The 20,444-nt window shown below is 42.4% G+C and overlaps 1 protein-coding gene across 5 annotated transcripts in view; it reads left to right on the top strand.

Annotated features, from left to right (window-relative positions):
• The window catches only part of Ahcyl2 (adenosylhomocysteinase like 2), a 167,025-nt gene that overhangs the window by 110,852 nt on the left and 35,729 nt on the right, over nt 1–20,444 (top strand). For 3 of the 5 annotated variants that reach the window (XM_050141523.1, XM_050141521.1, XM_050141524.1), the window contains 4 exons: nt 1,646–1,757; nt 11,066–11,209; nt 11,733–11,833; nt 18,312–18,414. In XM_050141523.1, the coding sequence (XP_049997480.1) occupies nt 1,646–1,757; nt 11,066–11,209; nt 11,733–11,833; nt 18,312–18,414 (460 nt within the window). The remainder of the gene's footprint in view (nt 1–1,645; nt 1,758–11,065; nt 11,210–11,732; nt 11,834–18,311; nt 18,415–20,444) is intronic. The other 2 variants (XM_050141522.1, XM_050141525.1) reach the window with 1 other exon arrangement.

Raw genomic sequence — 20,444 nt, 5'->3', positions numbered from 1 at the left:
ACAATGAACTGTCTCATTTAACCCTCTCCAAAACCTGGGTACTTTTATTTCTGTTGTATTTAAGGGAAAATGAAGTTCACACACACAAAAAAAATCACCTTGACCAACATCACAAAGCTTATGAATAATGGCATAGCCAGGATTTCAGTGAAAATGTAGACTGTTCTGTCTGAATAAGAAAACCTTCTTTAAAATTAGCGTACCACACTGAGAAGCTTACAGTCGAGGCAAGTCCATCTGGTTTTTTGTACCTTGCTGTTTTCTCATCCTGATGTGTGGATGCACAGAGAATTCCAAAGGTTTCTTTTTCCAGCTTTGCATTTCCAGTGAGGCAATAGCAAGTGTTTCTGAGTATGACTTTCCTTCCTAAGAATGTCATCTAAGCTTCACACTGCTCATCTCTGTGTCACAGGTAGAGTGTACAAAGTATGCAGTCAGTAAATCAAAGACTTACATTTGATAAAATTGGGAGAAAAATGAAAAATTATTCTTCTTTCCAAAACAATCCTTTTTGTTTGTTTGTTTGTTTCATTGCTTTTGGAGACAAGGGTTTTCACTGTGCGTCCCAAGCTAGCTTTGAACTTACTGTGTTTCTTCTGCCTTGACCACCTGAGTGCTGGGATTACAGGGGTATACTACCTTACTTCGCTCCAAAGAAGTCATCTTCTCCACCCCCTCCCCAGTTCTAGGGATCCATTCCAGGGCTTTTTGCATGGTAAAAAACACTCTATACTTCAGCTATATTCCCAACTTTTTTTTTCTTTTTTCTTTTTTTTTGGATTTTTTGAGACAGGGTTTCTCCGTAGCTTTTGGTTCCTGTCCTGGAACTAGCTCTTGTAGACCAGGCTGGCCTTGAACTCACAGAGATCCGCCTGCCTCTGCCTCCCGAGTGCTGGGATTAAAGGCGTGTGCCACCACCGCCCGGCTTATTCCTAATTTTTTTGAGAGGAAGGAGGGGACAGAGTTTTGGCTCAAACTCCCATGTAATTGAACATGACTTTGAACTTCTGATTCTCCTGCCTCCACCTCCAAAGGCTGGATTTACAGGGCTGTGCCACTAGTCCCAACTTACTCAGTACTAGAGACTATACCAGGGTCTTGATGCATTCAAGGAAAGAATGCTACCAACTGAGCCACATCCTTTGCCCCCAAATATGGGCTTATTTAAGTAAATAAACTACAAGTGAAGGTAACATTCTGTAATAATACAAGCTGTGAATAAATTGCTTCCTCAAAATCGAAGTATGTTTTCTTCATATATAATGCGGTATTTGCATGAGAACAGCCCCCAAAGGCTCACATACTTGAATGCTTAGTCATCAGAGATGACTGTTTGAGGATAGCTGGGGGAGGTATGTCACTGTGGGTGGGCTTTCAGGTTTCAAAATCCCATGGTAGGCCCAGTTCTCTCTTCCTGTGGATCAGGATGTGGCTCTTAGCTACTACTCCAGTGTCTGCCTGCATGCTACCATGCTCCCCACCATGATGATAGATGAAACCTCCGAAACTGAAAGCAAACCCCCAATTAAGTGCTTTCTCTTATAAGAGTTGCCTTGGACATGGTGTCTCTTCACAGCAGTAGAACAGTGACTAAGATATGTAACAAAAGTTCTTTTCCTTCTATAACAAGGGTTCCTTTTCTTAGCAGATCCAGTTTGCTGACCAGAAGCAGGAATTCAACAAGCGTCCTACCAAAATTGGGCGTCGATCTCTGTCTCGTTCCATCTCTCAGTCATCTACTGACAGCTATAGCTCAGGTGAGTGCTAAGCTGCCACAACCTCCCTGTCAAGGTTATTTGGTATCCAACAGACATTCCATCTATCTAAGGCCAAGCATTCTTGATAATATAAGCCTTGAAAAATTACTTTGAATTAACATTTAAACCAAAAATTCTGGATGGAATCCCTGGATCTCTTGGGAACTCCGGGCTTTATTGAAGCCTCAGTTTTTGACAAAGGCAGAAAAGAGTGATGAAGGCACCCTTTAATTCCTCAGGAGCACATAGTCCACCAAGGCCTTCACTCAGTGACATATAGAAAGAATTCACTATTGTTTTCCATTCTTAAAAAGGGGGGTGGTATGTGCATGGGATGGTTCTGTGGTACTACAGAGTAAGTACCAGTCCTGGTATTCTCCCTCCATCCCAGGGCTTTTTGTTTGCTAAGAAAGCACTCTATACTTTAGCTATACCCCCAACATTTTTTTTGCAGGGGAACGATGAGGACAGGGTTTCACCTCAAATTCCCTCTCTATGTAGTTGAAAATGACCTTGAACTTCTGATTTTCTTAATTGCCCCAAGAAACAAGATGCTGTAGCTCTTTGAAGTAAGCAGGCACTTTGCCGTCTCCTCAGAGCTTTGACATTGTATTGCTTATCCCTTTCTTCCTTTACAGGGCTATTGTCACTTAATGTCAGATGAGTTATTACTTACATAGGACCCCTTGAGGGTAAACACAGCAGAGCCCAGTCTGAGTCTGATCTAATGTGGGGCTGTTTTTACTTTGCTCCTCTGCTAGAACGTGATAGGGAACCAAGAGTTTGCCCTGGTTGCTTTTTGTTTGTTTGTTTGATTGTTTGGTTTGGTTTGGTTTGGGTTTGTTTGTTTGTTTGTTTGAGATAGGATTTCTCTGTTTAGCTAGCTGTCCTGGAACTTGCTTTGTAGACCAGGCTGGCTTCAAACTCACTGAGATCCACCTGCCACTGGTTCCCAAATGCTGGGACTAAAGACGTGCACTACCATCTCACAACAAAATCTCAGCTCCTTTTCCTAGTTGGCTAAGCCCCTTCTCCAACTGCTTTTTTTTTTTCCTAATTATTTTTATCTTACTTTTCAGGATCTATGAGTACTTTATCTGTATGGTCTGTGTGCCAGAAGAGAGCATCAGATCCCATAGTAGATGGTTGTGGGCCACCATGTGGTTGCTGGGAATTGAACTCAGGACCTCTGGAAGAGCAGCCAGTGAGCCATCCATCACTGAGCCATCTCTTCAGCTCTGCCCTGGTTACTTCTTAACACTGTAAATAGTAATAGTCCTTAGAACACTTGTATTTGTTTTATGAGGTAGGATTTCTCTCTGTAGCTTTGATTGTCCTAGAACTTACTCTGTAGACCAGGCTGGCCGTGAACTCTCAGAGATCCACCTGCCTCTGCCTCCCAAGTGCTGAGATTAAAGGAGTGCACCACCATTGCCCAACTAGAAAACTTGTATCGTGATTAATTGTATTAATTTTTCACACCAGTAAGGAAGGAATTCTTATTGTGTACAGTTAATAAATGGTTAGCTGCAAAACATTAGGTGGGGTGGGTTGTTGTTAAACATTATTTTCATGTCTGTGTTTACTTTCCATCCACAACAGTTGGAACACTGTAGTATAAGTATCTATGGTATTTACCTGAAGACTGGGAAACTGATACTCATCTTATTCTACTGAAGTAAATATGCTGAAAATTTGTGAACTAGTTCATTTAACTCTGGAAGCCATAATGTGAAAATGAATTGTGAAATAGTCTTGTAACATTTTAAGACAGGTGTTTGGCATGATCTAAAGATTTAAATGATTTAAAATTTTAACTCCAGCTTAATCTCTTCCCTACACAACCTGAACTGTACGTCTGTGTTCCTGAAAGGAAACCAATGCCTAGACCTTCCCAAACAAGCCTCTTAGGTAGAGAGGAGACTTTAAAAATACTGTATGCCTAAACAAATGTGGGTGATCTCATGCTTTCCGAGTAAGCATGCAGTGCTTGTATATAGATTATTGACGAGTTATGTTAACTGGTCTCGTCCTAATAATTTGGACCTTGTAGACTGAACTATATGAAGTTGGCATCTCTGCTGGCTAATTTTATGTCAACTTGGCAGGCTAGAGTTACCAGAGGAGGAAATCCCAATTGAGAAAATGTGTGCGTAAGATCAAGCTGTAGGCAAGCCCGTAGTCCATTCTCTTAATTGGTGATTGATGGGGGAAGGCCCAGCCCATTGTGGGTTGTGCATAAGAAAGCAGGCTGAGCAAGCCAGTAAGTAGGCAGCACCGGTTTATGGCCTCTGCATCAGTTCCTGGCTCCAGGATCCGGCCCTGTTAGAGTTCCTGCCTGACTTCCTTTGATGCTGAAGAAATGTGGAGGAGTAAGACAAATAAACCCCTTCCTCTCTAACTCACTCTGGGTCATGGTTTCTCATCACAGCAATAGTCACCCTCTTAGGGTGTCTTACACCATCTTGATTTATGTTTTAAAATTAGCATATGTGTTTTTGTTTTATACCTCTCTATATGCATGCACAAATACAGATATTTATTCCATGAGCATGAGTGCCTGGCCTGTCTCTATAACAGGTGTGTCTGGATCACAGGTGTGTCTCTAGCAGATCATACAATATTTGGATCATAGTAGATGCTAATATTTGCTATGAGGATGACAGTAAGCTGAGGAAAGATGATCCAGAGATGGCCTTTGCAAACCCGACCTACATTTGCCCTAATCTCAATCCACAACGAGAATGTTGTACAAGGAGAGAATCTCCCATCAGAACCAGTATATGCCTAGCAGGCTCATATTGGCAAAACCGATGGTTTTATAAGTCAAGAGTTATCAGTCTGATATATCCATTGAATGATATTAGTTCATGAACAAGGAATCAAAATGATAAATATTGGACACCCAGTTGCTGGGTTCCTTTGCCATTGATGCTATAAGCCAAACCAAACTGAACTGATAAATTGGGTTTAGTGAACAAAGCAAAGCAACTCCTGGGTGACCCTTGGGAAGGCAGAGGAAGAATCACATGGCAAATATGGCTAAGGGCTTATATAGCCTATAGGCATGGTCTTGAGCAGCCCCAGGGAAGGGCTGACTTTTGGTGGGCTTTCCCAGGGGTGGGATTTGAAATGAGAGGCCAGACTCTTTGGGTATAGGGTGCTGGTTCAAGTCTAGCTACTTCCTACAGGCATGGGACAACATGGGGAAGTGGAATTGGGAGTTGGTGGGATCACCTTCAGTGGGAGGTGTGGGTGAAGGAGCATTTATTTGGTTAACTGCCATTCTGAAGACCCCAGGCATCTATTTCTTAAGGGAGCGGAGAAGGCAGGTTGTTAGGAGAAAAAAAAAAAAAGATTATTAACACCTACCCTATGACCAGGGCTAGAATGAAACAGAGATATGCCCTGATTGTAAAGAAGAGGCAAGGATGAATGAGCCAGATGAAAGAGTAGATATGCCCTTGACCCTGGAGAGGTAATACCAGCGTTGATGTCCCAGGAGCTCGGGGAAAATGGCATGCCAAACCAAGGGATGATGTGTTCCAGGAGTACAGGAGCCATGGTATCTGCGGTTCCCTGGAGTTGGGAGTACATCCATCCTGTAAAGGTGTTGATAAGAGTTAAAAGATAAGGGAGCCCTTTTATGACTGGGCATGTGGGTGAAGTCAACCTGTCTTGAAACACCCTGATTTTGGAGACAAAAGTAGAGATATGATCTGGTGGATGCTGGAATTGTCATCTGTGTGAGTGTGACATCCCTGGCAAATGTCCATCTGGCCTCATAGAGAGCATTTAAATGGCGGGGTCACCTGGCTTATCTAGTCATTTATTTCCTGACAAGCTTAAACCCTTACATAATCTCTAGTACTTAAATATTTTACTCAGAAATAAAATTTACCATTTTTATTGTGGTATTCAGCTAACCCAGTTATGCTCATCTGAATACATTTTAGATTGTGTTTTCAGAAATATTGTCTATGCGTGTAATATTCATATTTTCTGGCCTAATTTCTAGAAAGTATGATTCCCGTGAACTCAGTACTTTTTATCTTATTTGTTTACTTATAATTTTTTTTCCAGGACAGTCTCTCTACATGCCCTAACTATCTTAGAACTTACCATGTAGATAAGGCTGGCCTTAAACTCATAGAGATCTGCCCATCTCTGCCTCCTGGCAGCACTTATTAAATGTAAAACCTCCTAAGCAAAACAAAAAAGAATGTTCTAAAAGAAAGTAAAAAGAACCACTTCTCTTCCAATTTAGACCATTCTTGGTGGTGTGTCAATGAAAACGTTATCTTTACGATGAGCAAATTGTTTCAGATGGGAAGGAATGAAGCCTTGCACTTATAATTGGCACTTAGGAATTTTGAGAGATTTTAAAGATTTTTTTCCAAATAATAAAATTTTGTTTGTGTTGGGCTGCTAACGTAACTTCTCACATTTTCTTAAGTCCTTCGTCAGTACAATTCTTTCAAACACAGGTCCTGACTGTTATTTCCATTAACAAATAAGTAGATTGGGCCCAAGAGGAGCTTCCTAACTTTAATTAATTTAATAAGCCTAGCTCAGCCGGACTGCTAACTGCTTGCCTCCTAACAAGCTCCCACAGCCTCTCAGGTGCTAGGAGATAACTTAGGTAAGTCAGGCGCGGGCACAGAACAAGTGTGCCTATGTGCAGCAGGATCAGTTGTGGATTAGTGATTCAGGTTATGCTTTGGTTCCTGAAAATGAAACGAGACCACCCTGTAATAAAGTTACATTGTAATTTTCAGGTCATAATCTTTTCTGCCTAAAAACGGAAACATTTTGGGTATGATCTCATTTCCTCTTAAGATTTCTTTTTACTGGTAGTTAAGTGAAAGGCTGAGCTTGTGGAGAGGAGGCATCTACTATATCCCCATTTTATCTTAGGACAGTTGAAAACTGGTCATTTATTGACAAGGAATGGCACTGCATCTGAGGTCCTGTCCTTCAGTGGGTAATTGTTTTCCTTTTTGGAAGCAGCCGTGCTCACCACTGGGCCACCAATTCTGCACCACTTGCTCATTGTTAGAAACTGGGCTTCAGGGTATGCTGATGGTTACAAATGTTTGGAGAGACTGTTCAAAATGTAGTAGCAGGCAAATTTAAGGCCCACGTGTGCTATACAGAGAGTTCCAGGCCAGTCTGGACTACATAGCATGCATTATCACAAATTGAGTGTGCTCAAAACTAAATACATGCATGCCACCACATTAGTTGAGTAAAATTTCCACCATGTTCACAGAAACCCTTCTCTTGACCTGGGTGTGTCACTGTTGGAGCCACGTGTTAGTGCAGTGTAGATAGTTGCTGCTTTTTGTGCTTACCAACCAGAGGTCTGTATAAAAGACTTTAGGAAAAACCTTTTGGCTCAGGAAAAAAGGTACTAGCTGACGACTATTAAGAAGGTAAGGCCTTGGATCTCTGCATCTGCTTCTATCAGTTGCTGGATGAAGGTTCTGTGGTAACATTTAAGATAGTCATCAATCTGAGTACAGGGCAAGGCCATTTCAGGTACCCTCTCCACTATTGCTTAGGGTCTTAGCTGAGTCATCCTTGTGGATTCCTGGGAATTTCCCTAGTGCCAGATTTCTTGCTAACCCCATAATGGTTCCCTTAATCAAAGTACCTCTTACCTTGCTCTCTCTCTCTCTCTGTCCTTCCCCCATCTTGGCCATCTAGTTCCCTCCCCACTCTCCTTTCATTGCCCCCCCCCCACCCCCGCCTCCCCGAGCCACCATGCTCCCAATTTTCTCAGGAGTTCTTGTCTATTTCCCCTTCCCAGGGTTCTTAGGATTCTCCTTGTTACCTAACTTCTCTAGGGTCATGGACTATAGGCTGGTTTTCCTTTGCTTTACGTCTGATATCTACTTATGAGTGAGTACATACACTGTTTGTCTTTCTGGGTGTGGGTTACCTCACTCAGGAAGCAAATGCAGAGATCCACAGCTAGCATTGGCTGGGCTCCCGGAGTCCAGTCGAAGAGAGGGAGGAGCGATAATATGAGCAATGGGGTCAAGACCATGATGGGGATACCCACAAAAACAGCTGACCTAAATTAGTGGGACCTCACTAACTCCAGACAGCAGGGAAACCTACATAGGCCCAAACTAGGCCCTCTGAATGTGGGTGACAGTCGTGTGGCTGGGGCAGTCTGTGGGGACACTGGCGGTGGGACCACAGACTTGAACTGGCATTTTGGAGCTCATTCTCGTTGGAGGGTTACCTTGCTCAGACTAGATATAGGCGGGAGGGTCTAGGTCCTGCCTCGAAGTGATGTACCAGACTTTGTTGACTCCCCATGGGAAGCCTTAACTTCTATGAGGAGTGGATGGCTGGGGGGGGGGGGGGGNGGGGGAGGGAGGTGGAGAGAGGAGGAGGAGAGGGAGTGGGAACTGGGATTTAAAATGAGAAAAGATTTTTTTTAAAGTAATAAATTAAAAAAATAAAAAAGAAGGTAAACCAGACATGGTGGTACACATACCATGAACAAAGGCAGATGGGACTTTGTGAGCTTGAGGCCAGTCTCATCTATATATCAAGGTCTGAGATAGCCAGGGCTACATAGTTTGAAAAGAAAGTGAAACACCAGTTTTCTCAGCTTTAGCTTAAAGAAATAACATAACTGGCTTGTTCTTTAAATTGGAAAACAAAGACCATCCACAAAACTAGCGCCAAGGGATTGTGGCACTTACCTTTAATCCCACCACTTGAAGAGATAGAGGCCAGAGAATCTCTGTGGATTTAAAGCCAACCTGAACTGCATAAATAGTTCTAGGGCAGCCCGGTCACGTAAAACAGAAACCCAGACAAAAAAAAAAAAAAAAAAAAAAAAAAAAACAGCTTAAATTGGAGTGCTTCTCTTAAAGGAATATTGTTTTGGTTTTCTTTCCTCCCCTTCCCATTCATCCTTGAAAACTGAATAGGCTTAGGAAGAGAGAACCATTCTGGGTAGAATAAGGACTCAGTCTCAACCTTTTAGTCACTGCTAGCCAACCACCTGCCTCACATGCTGGGATTAAAGGCAGCCACCATCGCACCTGGCCTTAATGTTTTCTTTTTAATTTTTCACACTTTGAGACATGGTTCCGTCCGTAGCCCAAGCTGGCCTTAAGCTCCTGATCTTCCTGCTTCTGTCTCTGAGTGCAGCCTGGTCTTGCTCATTACTGTCTGCCACTAAAGACAAAAATAATCATGATTCTGGAAAAAAGATTAGAAACTTCAAAATATTCTGAATACTGTAAACTCCTTCAGTTTCAATTTCCTTATAAGTTTGGGTCAGGATTATCGTTTGGGTTATCGTTTTCTCTCAGGTGGGAGAAGTGTGGTTCCTCAGCCTGTGATTTCTAAGCTCTATCAAATCCTGACTGGTGAAACAGACGAGGCCCAGAGCTATTTCTAGCTCTGTTGTACTTTGAGCTCTCTTCCCCTAGGAGAGGAACCAAAGGTTTTGTGCAGATTAGTTCCTTGTAAGAACAAAAGTTCCTTTGGGGCTTTACTAATTCCTTCACCTCCCCTGGTGAGCATGTTCATTCCTGTGCCCTCATGTTAGGACTTTGCCTCTAAGGCAGTTTTCCAGAGAAAGACCGATCCTCTAGCCCCTGCTGACCCCACAGTATGCTGCACCGTGCCTGATTAACTAGGCAAGGTCGGACTTGCCTTTTACAGTCCACCCTCCAACCCCCACCCAGATAGACCTTCTGCTGAGAAATCCCAGAAATGCTCTAATACTCCAGCTCTAAGTAGATGAGCGCACCAGGCCCACGGGAGCTCCGAGCTTTTGCAGCTTTCTCCCCGCAGAAGTGATGGCAGTGCTAACTGCACTAAGATGAAAATGCTCTGGGGGTCATGTTTTCTGTCCTCCATCTTCCACAAAAGTGCAAGGATTAGGAAGCCCTATCCTCTGTTACAAAATCAAGAAAGAAATGCTTCAGATCATCTAGCAAATATGAAGACTGAAAGATCTCCACTAAGGCAGTGAATTCAGCGACCTGTTAGCCACAATTAAATGTGGTCCTTTACCCTCTAGTGTAGTGGTTCTCAACCGATGGATTGTGACCCTTCTGGGAGTTAAACGACCCACAAGTGTTAGGAATTTTTCCTAACGTGAGCTCTCTGCCAATGCAAAAATCCCAATCAAGCCAAATCACAACAAGCCAAATTAAAAGATATCCAGGTTTAATGGGATTCCTGCGCTTTTGGGTGGTCCTGAGGGGAAACTGGGAGGCCACAAATGCAACGGGGGTGGGGGAGAGACCAACCACCTATTTCTTCTTTGGGAGCTCACTTAAATACCCTGTGGGAGTGGTCCTGACCCCCCCCCCCCTTGCATGCTGGGATTTGGAGTCCATACCAACACATCTCTCAGGCCTGGGGGCTGGGATGGATGCGAGGAACTGGGGCTACGCTCCCTACTTAACAACAAGGGTCTCCTAAGACCATCGGAAAACACAGATATTTACATTACAATTCATAACAGGAGCAAAATGACAGTTATGGAAGTGAAATAATTTTATGGTTGGGGGTCACCACAACACGAGGAACTGTAGCTGACATTAGGAAGGTTGAGAACCACTGCAGTGGTGTGTATTGCTAGTAGATTAGTCTGCAGGGCATTAAATGTACCAAAAGAGGATATTTCTTTGCTGCTTTGATAATCTGAAACACCAAAGACTCCTTCTTACAGAGGCTAGTCAGGGAGAATAACACATTGAATTGTCAGTGTCTAATTGGATCTGCAAGAACAGTTCTGCCAGTCCTGAGAAATACAGCTCTGTTATGTCAGACAGATTCCTTCTGTGTAGTTCTTAATTACTTTCCCATGAGTTCCTTGTTTTTTTTACATCTTATCTGTGCAGTTATTGTACTACAAAGCAAATTACTTCAGGCATTTAAGTGGTGGGCAGAGAGGAGGTTATGAGGCAAGGAACCCATGGGTTAATGACTGGCTTGCTTAGGAACTTTAACCTGTGGCTTTCATGGGGCAACTTCCTCTCTTGGCGTACTCAAGTATTACACTTCTCTGTGTTCAAAAGGAAAAGTTAGCACTAGATTCCACATGAATGCTACCCAGGGAGAATACCTAGGGCAGCTCTCAGCTTGCCCTTTCAGAACTGTGGAGAGCACCTTGCATAGGCAATGAGTGGTACAAAGCCATGTTTCCTTAAGGAGCTTCCTGGAGGTGTTCATTTGTGTGGTGCTAGACTAGTGAAGCCCCAGCGGTTTGGAATTTTGGAGGAAGCTAATCTTTTCCCTGGTTGATTTTTTAATTTGTGTTCCAGCTGCTTCATATACAGATAGCTCTGACGATGAGACATCCCCCAGGGACAAGCAGCAAAAGAACTCCAAGGGAAGTAGTGACTTCTGTGTCAAAAACATCAAACAGGCGGAGTTTGGACGCAGAGAAATCGAAATTGCTGAACAAGGTAAAGAAATAAATGCCTTTCTATCTGCCTGAGTCATTTTGTCGTGTTAATACTTCCCAGGTCAGCTGGCTTGTCAAATTTCAGTGTAATACTAAACCATAATTTTTGTTTGTTAGTCTACCTGAGACAAAGTCTCAACTCTGTAGCCTAGGCTGACCTTGAATTTGAGGCATTTATCTTGCCTCAGCCTCCCAAGTGCTGGGATTTATGAGTATGAGTCAATATGCCCACCTCCTGAATAACATTTACAAGCTTAGGAATACTTCCTAAGCTTAGGAAACACTGTGGGGAGGGAGTGAACTCTGTCCTGAAGGAAACCCCTGGATAAGAAAGATTGGCAGATAAGAGAATAAAACTGGGGAGCATTTGTCTCTGAAAGCTCTCAGAGAACATTCAGGAATCTCATCTAATAGAAGCTGACCAAGGAAATGGTCTTAACTTAAATGAGTAATTTTTCTGCTTTTTTTCTCTTATCTCTCATTCCCTCTGTCTAATATTCTTTGTTTGTATTGGACCTTTTTAGAGATGCCTGCCCTGATGGCCCTAAGGAAGAGAGCCCAAGGAGAAAAGCCTTTGGCTGGAGCCAAAATTGTGGGTTGTACACATATCACTGCTCAGACCGCTGTGAGTTCTTTTTCTCCTAATAACAGTTAATAATTGTACCAGCCACCGAATGCTTGCAACCTGCCAGCACCAGGCTGACCGTATTATCTCATTAATCCGTGTGAAGCTATGTATTCCTTTTTCAATTTTGTAAACAAGGAGACTGAGGCCCAGTATGCTTGAGTAATTGTCCAGGGTTACTCAGGCTTGAACATGAGTGTGCCAGGTGAGCAAATGCTTCCACTGCTGTTCCACCTCTCCGTGTTGCCCTTCCCAGTGTCCTCTGCGCCAGGCTTCCATACAGAGCTGCCTTCAGCAGCAATAAGAGGAGACTGATTCGACTTGACCTCAGCATTGAGAAATTTATTATTTGATGTTGTTAAAAGGCAGGCTGTAGACACAGGGCTTCTGTTTTACCTCTTGGTGATTCTTTTGGAGCTGTCTCCACAGTTTGCCTACTTCATCCTCAAGCTGACAGAACGGTACTTCCAGCCACCTAGTCATCACGAACTGATATGAAGAGGAGGTCCTGCAGGGTCATCCAGCATGTTACCCTGAGGAGGACTGGGTCACATGCCCTGCTCCACTAGCTCTGAAAGGGGACTAGAATTCCCATGGTTGGTTTAGACCAAGGATTGCACTCAGTAGTTACCTATTTATACTGAGGTGGGATTCATATACACCATAGCCTATATGTTATATGTACTCGTTAAATTTTTAATATAAAATCAGAACTAAAATAGGGAGAAGTAAAAAGAAAGTAATTTATAAAAATGTATTCCAATATATAAATGCTTAAGCACCACTATAATAGAACAGTCAATATCTATTCTGACTCATATAAATGGAAATGTATGTGAGGGGTTGTCTGATGGAAATGGGTATTTTGCCTACATCTATTTTGCCTGGAGAAGCCAAAAGAGAGCACTGGATACTCTGGAAATGGACTTACAGACTGCAGGTGGTGAGGACAAAACCCTACTCTTAACTGCTAAGTCATCTCTCCAGCACCTGCTTTTTTCTTTTCTTTTTATTTTATTTCATTCTATTTCATTTTATTTTTGAGACAGTATCTCATGTAGCCTATACTGGCTTCTAACTTGCTATTGTAGCTAAGGCTAGCTTTGAATTCCTGATCCTCGTGTCTTCTGGGTACTGGAATTATAGGGATGCATTACCCTGCCTGCCAGCAATATGGCATTGTGTCCAGAGCACTAGGGCAGCATCTTCAATTGATTTTATGATTTTATGAAATAAAAAGCAACTCTTCCCAATGTCTGACAATGACAGTGAAAAGTCAGCATCCTCTCCACACTTATCCAGTCATCGCATCCCTAGAAAGACTATTGTTTGTATTGAAACTATAAAAAATACTTTTCTCAGTATGTAAAGTGGAAATAGTTTCCAAGACCAAATAATTATAAGTAGGGTTTTTACCCATGTGAACTTTCAGTGGGACATTTAAAATTTACACTAAATCAGCAGATTTTATTGTAAGTGACTGTCCTATGCTTCAGTGTTAAGATCCCTGGCCCTGCTCACAAATCAACACTCCCCACAATCCTTGTGACAAATGAAAGTGCTCCCATAGTAGGCAATATCTCTTCTTTTGAGTCATCATTAAAAAATGTAGTCGGTATTGAGTTCCAAATACATTGAGACCAGTAAGAAAATTGTTGTGCTGGAAAAGCTCTACCTAACACCTTTTATGAGACTTCTAAGCTCCAGGCCATCTTCCTTCTCCCTCCTTCTCCTCCTGAGATAGGTGTTGTATAGCCCAGGTAGGCCTCAAACTTGCTGTGTAGCTGAGGCTGGGCTTGAACTCATGACCCTCCTGCCTCACCCTCCCAGATGCTGAAATTAGGGGTTTACACCACATGGAAAAGGCTAGGTTGTGTGCACGTGCCCTCTTCATCTCTTTGTTCTTCTGTGTGTGTGTGTGTGTGTGTGTGTGTGTTCATTTGTAGAGGCCAAAGGCTGATGTTGGGTATCTTCTCCAGTCACACTCACCTTATTTTTTTTTTTTTTTTAAGTTTCTCACTGAACCCGCAGCTTACTGATTGGCTAGACTGGCTGGCCAGGAAGCTCCAGAGAGCCACCTGTCTCCATTCCCCATCACCAGGCTTACAGATGCATGCTGTGGGTGTTGGTGATCAGAAGTCAGGTCCCCAGGCTTGCACAGCAAGCACTTTTTACCCACTGACCCATATCTCTAGCTCTTTTCTTTTGTTTTCAGACAAGGTCTCATGCAGCCCAGGCTGACCCTGAACTTGCTGTGTAGCAGATGAAGTTGGTATTGGTCCAACATCTAATCTGCCTGCCTCTCCTTCCTGAGTGCTGGGCTTTCAGACATGTGTGCCCCACTCAGTTAGTTAGTTAGTTGGTTTGTTTTTTCAGTGCTGGAGATTGAATTCAGGGCCTTATACAGACTGGATAGGTATTCCTGTCACTGAGCTATATTGCCAGAACTTCAGTCCCCTTTAGAGATTGTCCCTCCTTCAGCATACTCGTACATGGTCACCTTGCTAATGAAGGGTAGACAGCAGCTCCTTAGGAACAGATGACATCTGCCTTCCTCTAAGACTTTGCTGAATTATACATTCTCCAAGGAAAAGAATACCCTGAATTTCTAAAATTAATACAGTAAATTAAAATGTAATTTCTTTTTGGAGCTACAGATTAATGAATTGAGACAGAAACATGCTTGAAATTTGTTGAGCCTCTCGCATCAGAACTTAGTGTGGTGCTTAAAATAGGAAGTGCTTCTCTAGTTACTGGCTCATGTTGCTAGGTTATGTCTAGTTTGATTTCACCCCAGGCTATCTGAACATCACCACCCTTTGGGCCTCCCTCTCTATTTTTCCTTGATGAGTTCATCATTATAATGTTTAATGTCATTTTATTATTTCCACTCTAAAAAAGGAGTATTTTTCTTCCTTTCGTTTTTAATCTCTGTAATTTTTCTAATTATATGTTCACGTTAATTTTATAATATTCAAATTGACCTCTATAAAATATATAAAGACTTAGGGCTAGAGATGCAGCTTAGTTAGTAGAGTGCTTGCCAAGCACCACAAAGCCCTGGATGTGACCCCTGGGCCTGGTGGCACACACTGTAATCCCAGCTCTAGGGAGAGGGAGGCAAGAAGAATAGAAGTTTATGACCATCCTCCACTACATAGTGAGTAACTTGTGGCCAGCCTGGGTTATCGAATTCTATGAGACTCTGTTCCTCCCAAAACAAAGAGAAAGGGAGGGAGGGAGGGAGGAAAAGTCTTCCTTACCTCCTGTAGGATGTAGTTAATCATTTCTTAATTCAGGTATGCCTCCATAGCTCTAACTTAATTCCATTGCTGCTGCTTCTAAATGATAATTAAATTAAAGTCAAGTCAAGGCCTGGGGAAAGATGGCTCAGCAGTTAGGAGTGTTGCTGCTCTTACAGAAGACCAGAGTTTGGTTCTCAACACCTATGTCAGAGGGCTCACAATGGCCTGTAATTCCAGTTCCAGGGTGTCCAACCTCCTCTTCAGACTTGGTAGCAAGTGCCTTTACTCTCTGAGGCATCTTGCTGCTGGTCCTTTGTTTTTAACATTTTAGATGGTCTCACTATGTAACCCAAATTAGCCTGGAATTCTCTATGTAGCCCAGGCTATCCTCAGATTAGCCACCTTCCTTCCTACCTCCTGAGTGCTAGGATTAGAAGTGTTTGCCACACCATACTTGAAGATGTTGGAGTGCCAGTTCTTAGTTTCTATTATAGTCACAGTTGAGCCAGATTTCCTTGGCATTCCGTCAACATTTCTTCCAAACCCAGCCCATTGTTTTCTATTCTTATTTAATGAGTTAGAGCCTATTATTTTCAATATTTTGATCTTTATTTATCTTCAGTTTGGCCAAAATAAGCCCCAAATGTGACTTCTGTGGCTTAATTTTTAAAAATTTGTCTGCATGTGTGTGTATGTCTGTGTATGTGTACTTATAAATGTGTATGAGTGCACATAAGTGTATATGTGTACACACGTGTGCTGGAGGTCAACCTCAGTCACAGTCCACCTTTCTTTTTTTTTTTTTTTTTTTTTTTTTAGTTTTTCGAGACAGGGTTTCTCTGTGGTTTTGGAGCCTGTCCTGGAACTAGCTCTTGTAGACCAGGCTGGTCTCGAACTCACAGAGATCCTCCTGCCTCTGCCTCCCAAGTACTGGGATTAAAGGCGTGCGCCACCACGGCCCGGCTCCACCTTTTTTTTTGTGTGTGTGTGTGTGTGGTTTTTCAAGTGTGTGTGGTTTCTCTGTAGCTTTGGAGCCTCTCCTGGAACTAGCTCTTGTAGACCAGACTGGCCTCGAACAAACAGAGATCCACCTGCCTCTGCCTCCCGAGTGCTGGGATTAAAGGCATATACCACTCCCACCCGGCTCTACCTTATTTTTTGAGGTGGAACCTAGAGGTCACTGATTTGGCTAGACTAGCTGGCTATGTGACCAGCAAGTCTCAGGGATCCTCCTCTCTCCAACCTCGGTGCTGGAATAAGGCACACATCATTGGGATTACGGGCACAGTCCTCTCTGCCAGCTTTTATTTTTTAAGATTTATTTATGTATTATGTATACAGTATTCTCAGTACTCTGTCTGCATGTATGCCTGCAGGCCAGAAGAGAGCACCAGATTCCATTACAGATGATTGTGAGCTACCATGTGGTTGCTGGGAATTGAACTCAGGACCTCTGGAAGAATAATAGTCAGTGGTCTTAACCTCTGAGCCATCTCTCTAGCCCTGGGAAGCAAAATCTTACATAGCAGAAGTTTAGCAATCATACCTTCCATGAGAGCCATGCAAAGAGCCACCATTGATGGGGGAGATAAAAGTAAAACTGGGAGGGCCACTAGACCATTCTGAGTCCAGGGTGGGATATATGCTATATTCACTATTTATGATACTAAAGATCTGTTGCTCCTCTCTTTCTCCACAAAAAACTGGGCACTTTCAAGGACAGCACCAGCCAACTGAAAGACAGCAGAATAGAAATTACAAACTAAAATCCAAAGAGAAAAGGAGAGTAGGGAAAATGAAGCAAAATGAAATAAAACAAAACAACAGAACAGACCAAAAAGGATGGGACATTATCAAATGACCTGACACGTGTCACTGAAGTTTCCAAAAGTAAAGATAGAGAGAACAGAACAGAAGAACTCCACTTAGAGCTAAGGGACAATCATTATCCAAAATTAATAAAAGAAAATCCAGGAACAATATCTGAATAGTGCCAAGATCCACTGAAAGTGGCCCTTGTGAGTTCCTTTAAAAAATGACTGATTTCAAGGCTGTGGAACATACAAGATAAGGGTAGATCATCCTGTACCAGAAGTAAGGAAATGTTCAAGGAATGAAAGGGAAAGGCCAAAAGAAAAGAAAGGCTGGGAGGCAACTTAGTAAAGTGCTTGCCTTGCAATCCTGAGGATCTGAATTTTATCTCCAGAGCCTTTATATAAAACAAAATTAAAAAAAAAAAACCTGGAGACGGAAGATCCCTGAACTTTGTTGGTCAGCTAGCCTTGCCTACTTGGAGAGTATACATAATTAATAAAGAAATCTTTAAAAAATAAAAAAGAGGGTTTGGAGGGAGGAAAGAGGAAGGGAAACTGATGTAATTATATTTAAAGAAAAAAAGATTTTGCTTCCCATGAGAGACTAGTGTACTGCAATCAGATCCCTGACTGTAGTTTTTCTTGTGAGTACTGGGCAGGTACTCCTGAGAAGGAGCTGCCTGTGAGTATGAAATCTTGTGTCTAGTTGGAGCAACACAAAACTTCAAATTATACACTTTCCTACATTTGACCTTCAATTAAAATTCTAGCTAATTTTTTTACCCTTACACATGCAGCTATCTTTTCCTCCCATTTTTGCCAAAAATGAAGCAAACCCAGTCTACATCATAGTCTCATACTCCAAATTGACCTCAAACTTTCAAGGATGGCCTTGAATGTCTGGTTCTTGCTTTTTCTTACCCAGTGCTGGGATTCCAGGCCTGCGCCACTATGCTTGGTTTGATGAGGTGCTGGGAATTCAACCCAGAGATTCCTGCAAACACTCTGCCATCCGAGCCGCATCCCCAGCCATACCTGGGACTCTCTTGCTTCTGTGTCCTAAACAGAAGTAGAACTGTATGTCTGTGTTTTGATTAAAAAAAAAAAAACAACTTTTTCTCTGCATTCCTAATTGAATCTTACTTATAGAATTAAATCTGACTTAATAGAATCTTACTGGAGCCTATTCCTCTGCCCTGTGTTGAAAATACTGAAGTTCTATAAAGCACAACTTGGAAACCATTGGCTTGCCTTGCTATATTATATCGTCAAAGATAGAAATTTAGCCAGGCTTGGTAATACGTGCCTGTAAATGCTACTCTTAAGAAATGGAAGTGGGGGAACAAGAGTTGTCTGGGTCACATGAGACCCTGCATCAAAACAAAACAGGCTTGTTTATCTATCTCCTCTTTAACACAGGTGCTGATGGAGACTCTGGGTGCTCTGGGAGCACAGTGCAGGTGGGCTGCCTGCAACATCTACTCCACGCTCAATGAAGTGGCTGCTGCCCTAGCAGAAAGTGGTAAGAGCTGATTTGTGTTCTCTGTCTTTGGTTAAGATAAGTCTTCAAGAAGTTCCACAGTTTCAAAGTAAATCTTTAAGGAAGGCTGACAAGCAGCTGCCTTTGAAGAAATGGATTCTATTATTGATGAATTTTTCTTTGGGGGCTGACTTCTTTTGTCAAACATGATCTAGTTAGCTCTGTTGTTTATAGTTGACAAATAGTTCCCTATGTCTACTGCTCTAATAATCACACTTTGCTTTGATTCACCATTAGGCCACCAGTGAACACTGCTCACACTCATTGTATTATGTAATAGGTTTTCTGTATCGCGATAATAGGTTTCTCTGCCAACACAGTAAGCCAGATCAAGCTGAGCTGAAAAGTAAAAAAAAAAAAAAAAAAAAAAAAAAAAAATTAGAACAGGTTTATTTGAGCAAAGCAACTCCCAGGTGAGTTCTCCAACCCCAGAGATGGAGGCAGGACAAGTAACATAACCAAACTCAAACAGGGAGCTTGTATAGCCTGTGGTCGAGGAGGTGATGACGTGTCCACCACAAGCTGGGTTAGTGCCAACATATGGTCAAAAGCTGGAATGTTTGGGCGGGGACTTTGGCTGCTGGCATCTTCAAGGGAGGAGCTGTTGTGGCTGCCAAGAATGCAGAACTGGACTTTTGTGCCCTCTTTGTTCAGAGATTATCTGAGAGGGTGGGGTTTGTGGGGGGGGATGGGCTTTCTGGATCAAGCAGGAGTGAGCTGGAGGTTCCAACTGAACAGTATGTAATTCTTGAACCATCGTTTGTGGTCCTCCAGACCTTCCAGGAAGTGGCTCACCCTAATTTAATGTTTAGCATGTCTGCTTCAGCAGTGAGGAGAATCTGGCCTGGCAGGTTAATTGATCACAATATCCACTAACACTTGAAGGACAAAGCTAGGGAAGTTTGGGTTCCGTCACCCTTCTGTCTCCCTGTGTGTTACAATACACGTAGATCTTGGTACCAAAACTACTTCTGAGCTCCCCGGAGACTCTAAGAAAGCCCCACAGAAATGCTTAAAGCTTCTTTTGCTAGCACTCTTTGGCATTTCATTAGTTCTTTCACTTATTTGTAAAATTTTGCTGCTTGTATATGATAGAAAGTTATACAAATATTAAATTGTACATAGGTATTCATTTCATTCTCTTTTTTGGCAGATGATTGTTGACTTTAATAAATAATGTGAAATAACCTTTGCTCTCAAAATCTATATTGTGGTAAAGAAGATAACATACTTACGTAAATGATAATTAAGACTTGTTTGACAAAATGCCTCAACTGCTTATAAACCCATATTCAAGTCTATGCATGGTGACATATTCCTGTCATCCCAGCCATTAGGAAGGTTGAAGCTGGAAGATCATAATTCAGAACCTGCCTGAGAAATTTAGTAAAGTCTTGTCTCAAAATAAAAAAATTTAAAAAGAAAGTTGAGGATCATGGCTCGCATCTGCAGTCGCAGCCCTCAGAAGGCTGAGGTATGAGAATGATCAGTTTAAGTCTGGCCTGAACTCCATGGTGAGATATTGTCTCAAAACTACCTATGAGTACCTAAAGCTAGGGATGAAGTTCAGTAGTAGAGCACTTTCTTAGTGCCCTCTATGAATCCTAGCTTCATTCCCCAACACTGCAAAAATAAATCAGCCTATGTTCAGTAGTACATAAATGATGGCTTTAGAAAAAGTTCACATTCGTTTGGTTCTCTCCCAGCCAAGTTAAGCAGCTTGCATAATAGACATTGCACTTCACTGGGCAGTGGAGTGGAACAAGCACTTTAGGAGTCAGAGTTCTCCAGGAGGCCTGTGAGTAACTAAGAGGAGAAAAACAGCAGATTTGGGAGGTGATGAGACTGGCGGCTTGACTCTGCATCAAGTACTTATTTCTGCTTTCTTCTTCCCCTGTGAGTCCTGTTTTTAGGACTCTTACATTCTTACAGCTTATCCTTTCTGAGCCAAGAAGAGCAGAATAGCCTAGAGGAGAAGGAATGGATAAGAGGGCTTGAAGGCAATACTAGCC

The sequence above is a fragment of the Alexandromys fortis genome, unplaced genomic scaffold (assembly GCF_014885135.2).
Source record: "Alexandromys fortis isolate MF-2015 unplaced genomic scaffold, M_Fortis_MF-2015_v1.1 scaffold_44, whole genome shotgun sequence".
Taxonomy (NCBI): Eukaryota; Metazoa; Chordata; class Mammalia; order Rodentia; family Cricetidae; genus Alexandromys; species Alexandromys fortis.
Note: the sequence above shows the minus strand (reverse complement) of the source record. Positions and strands in the feature narration are given on the sequence as shown.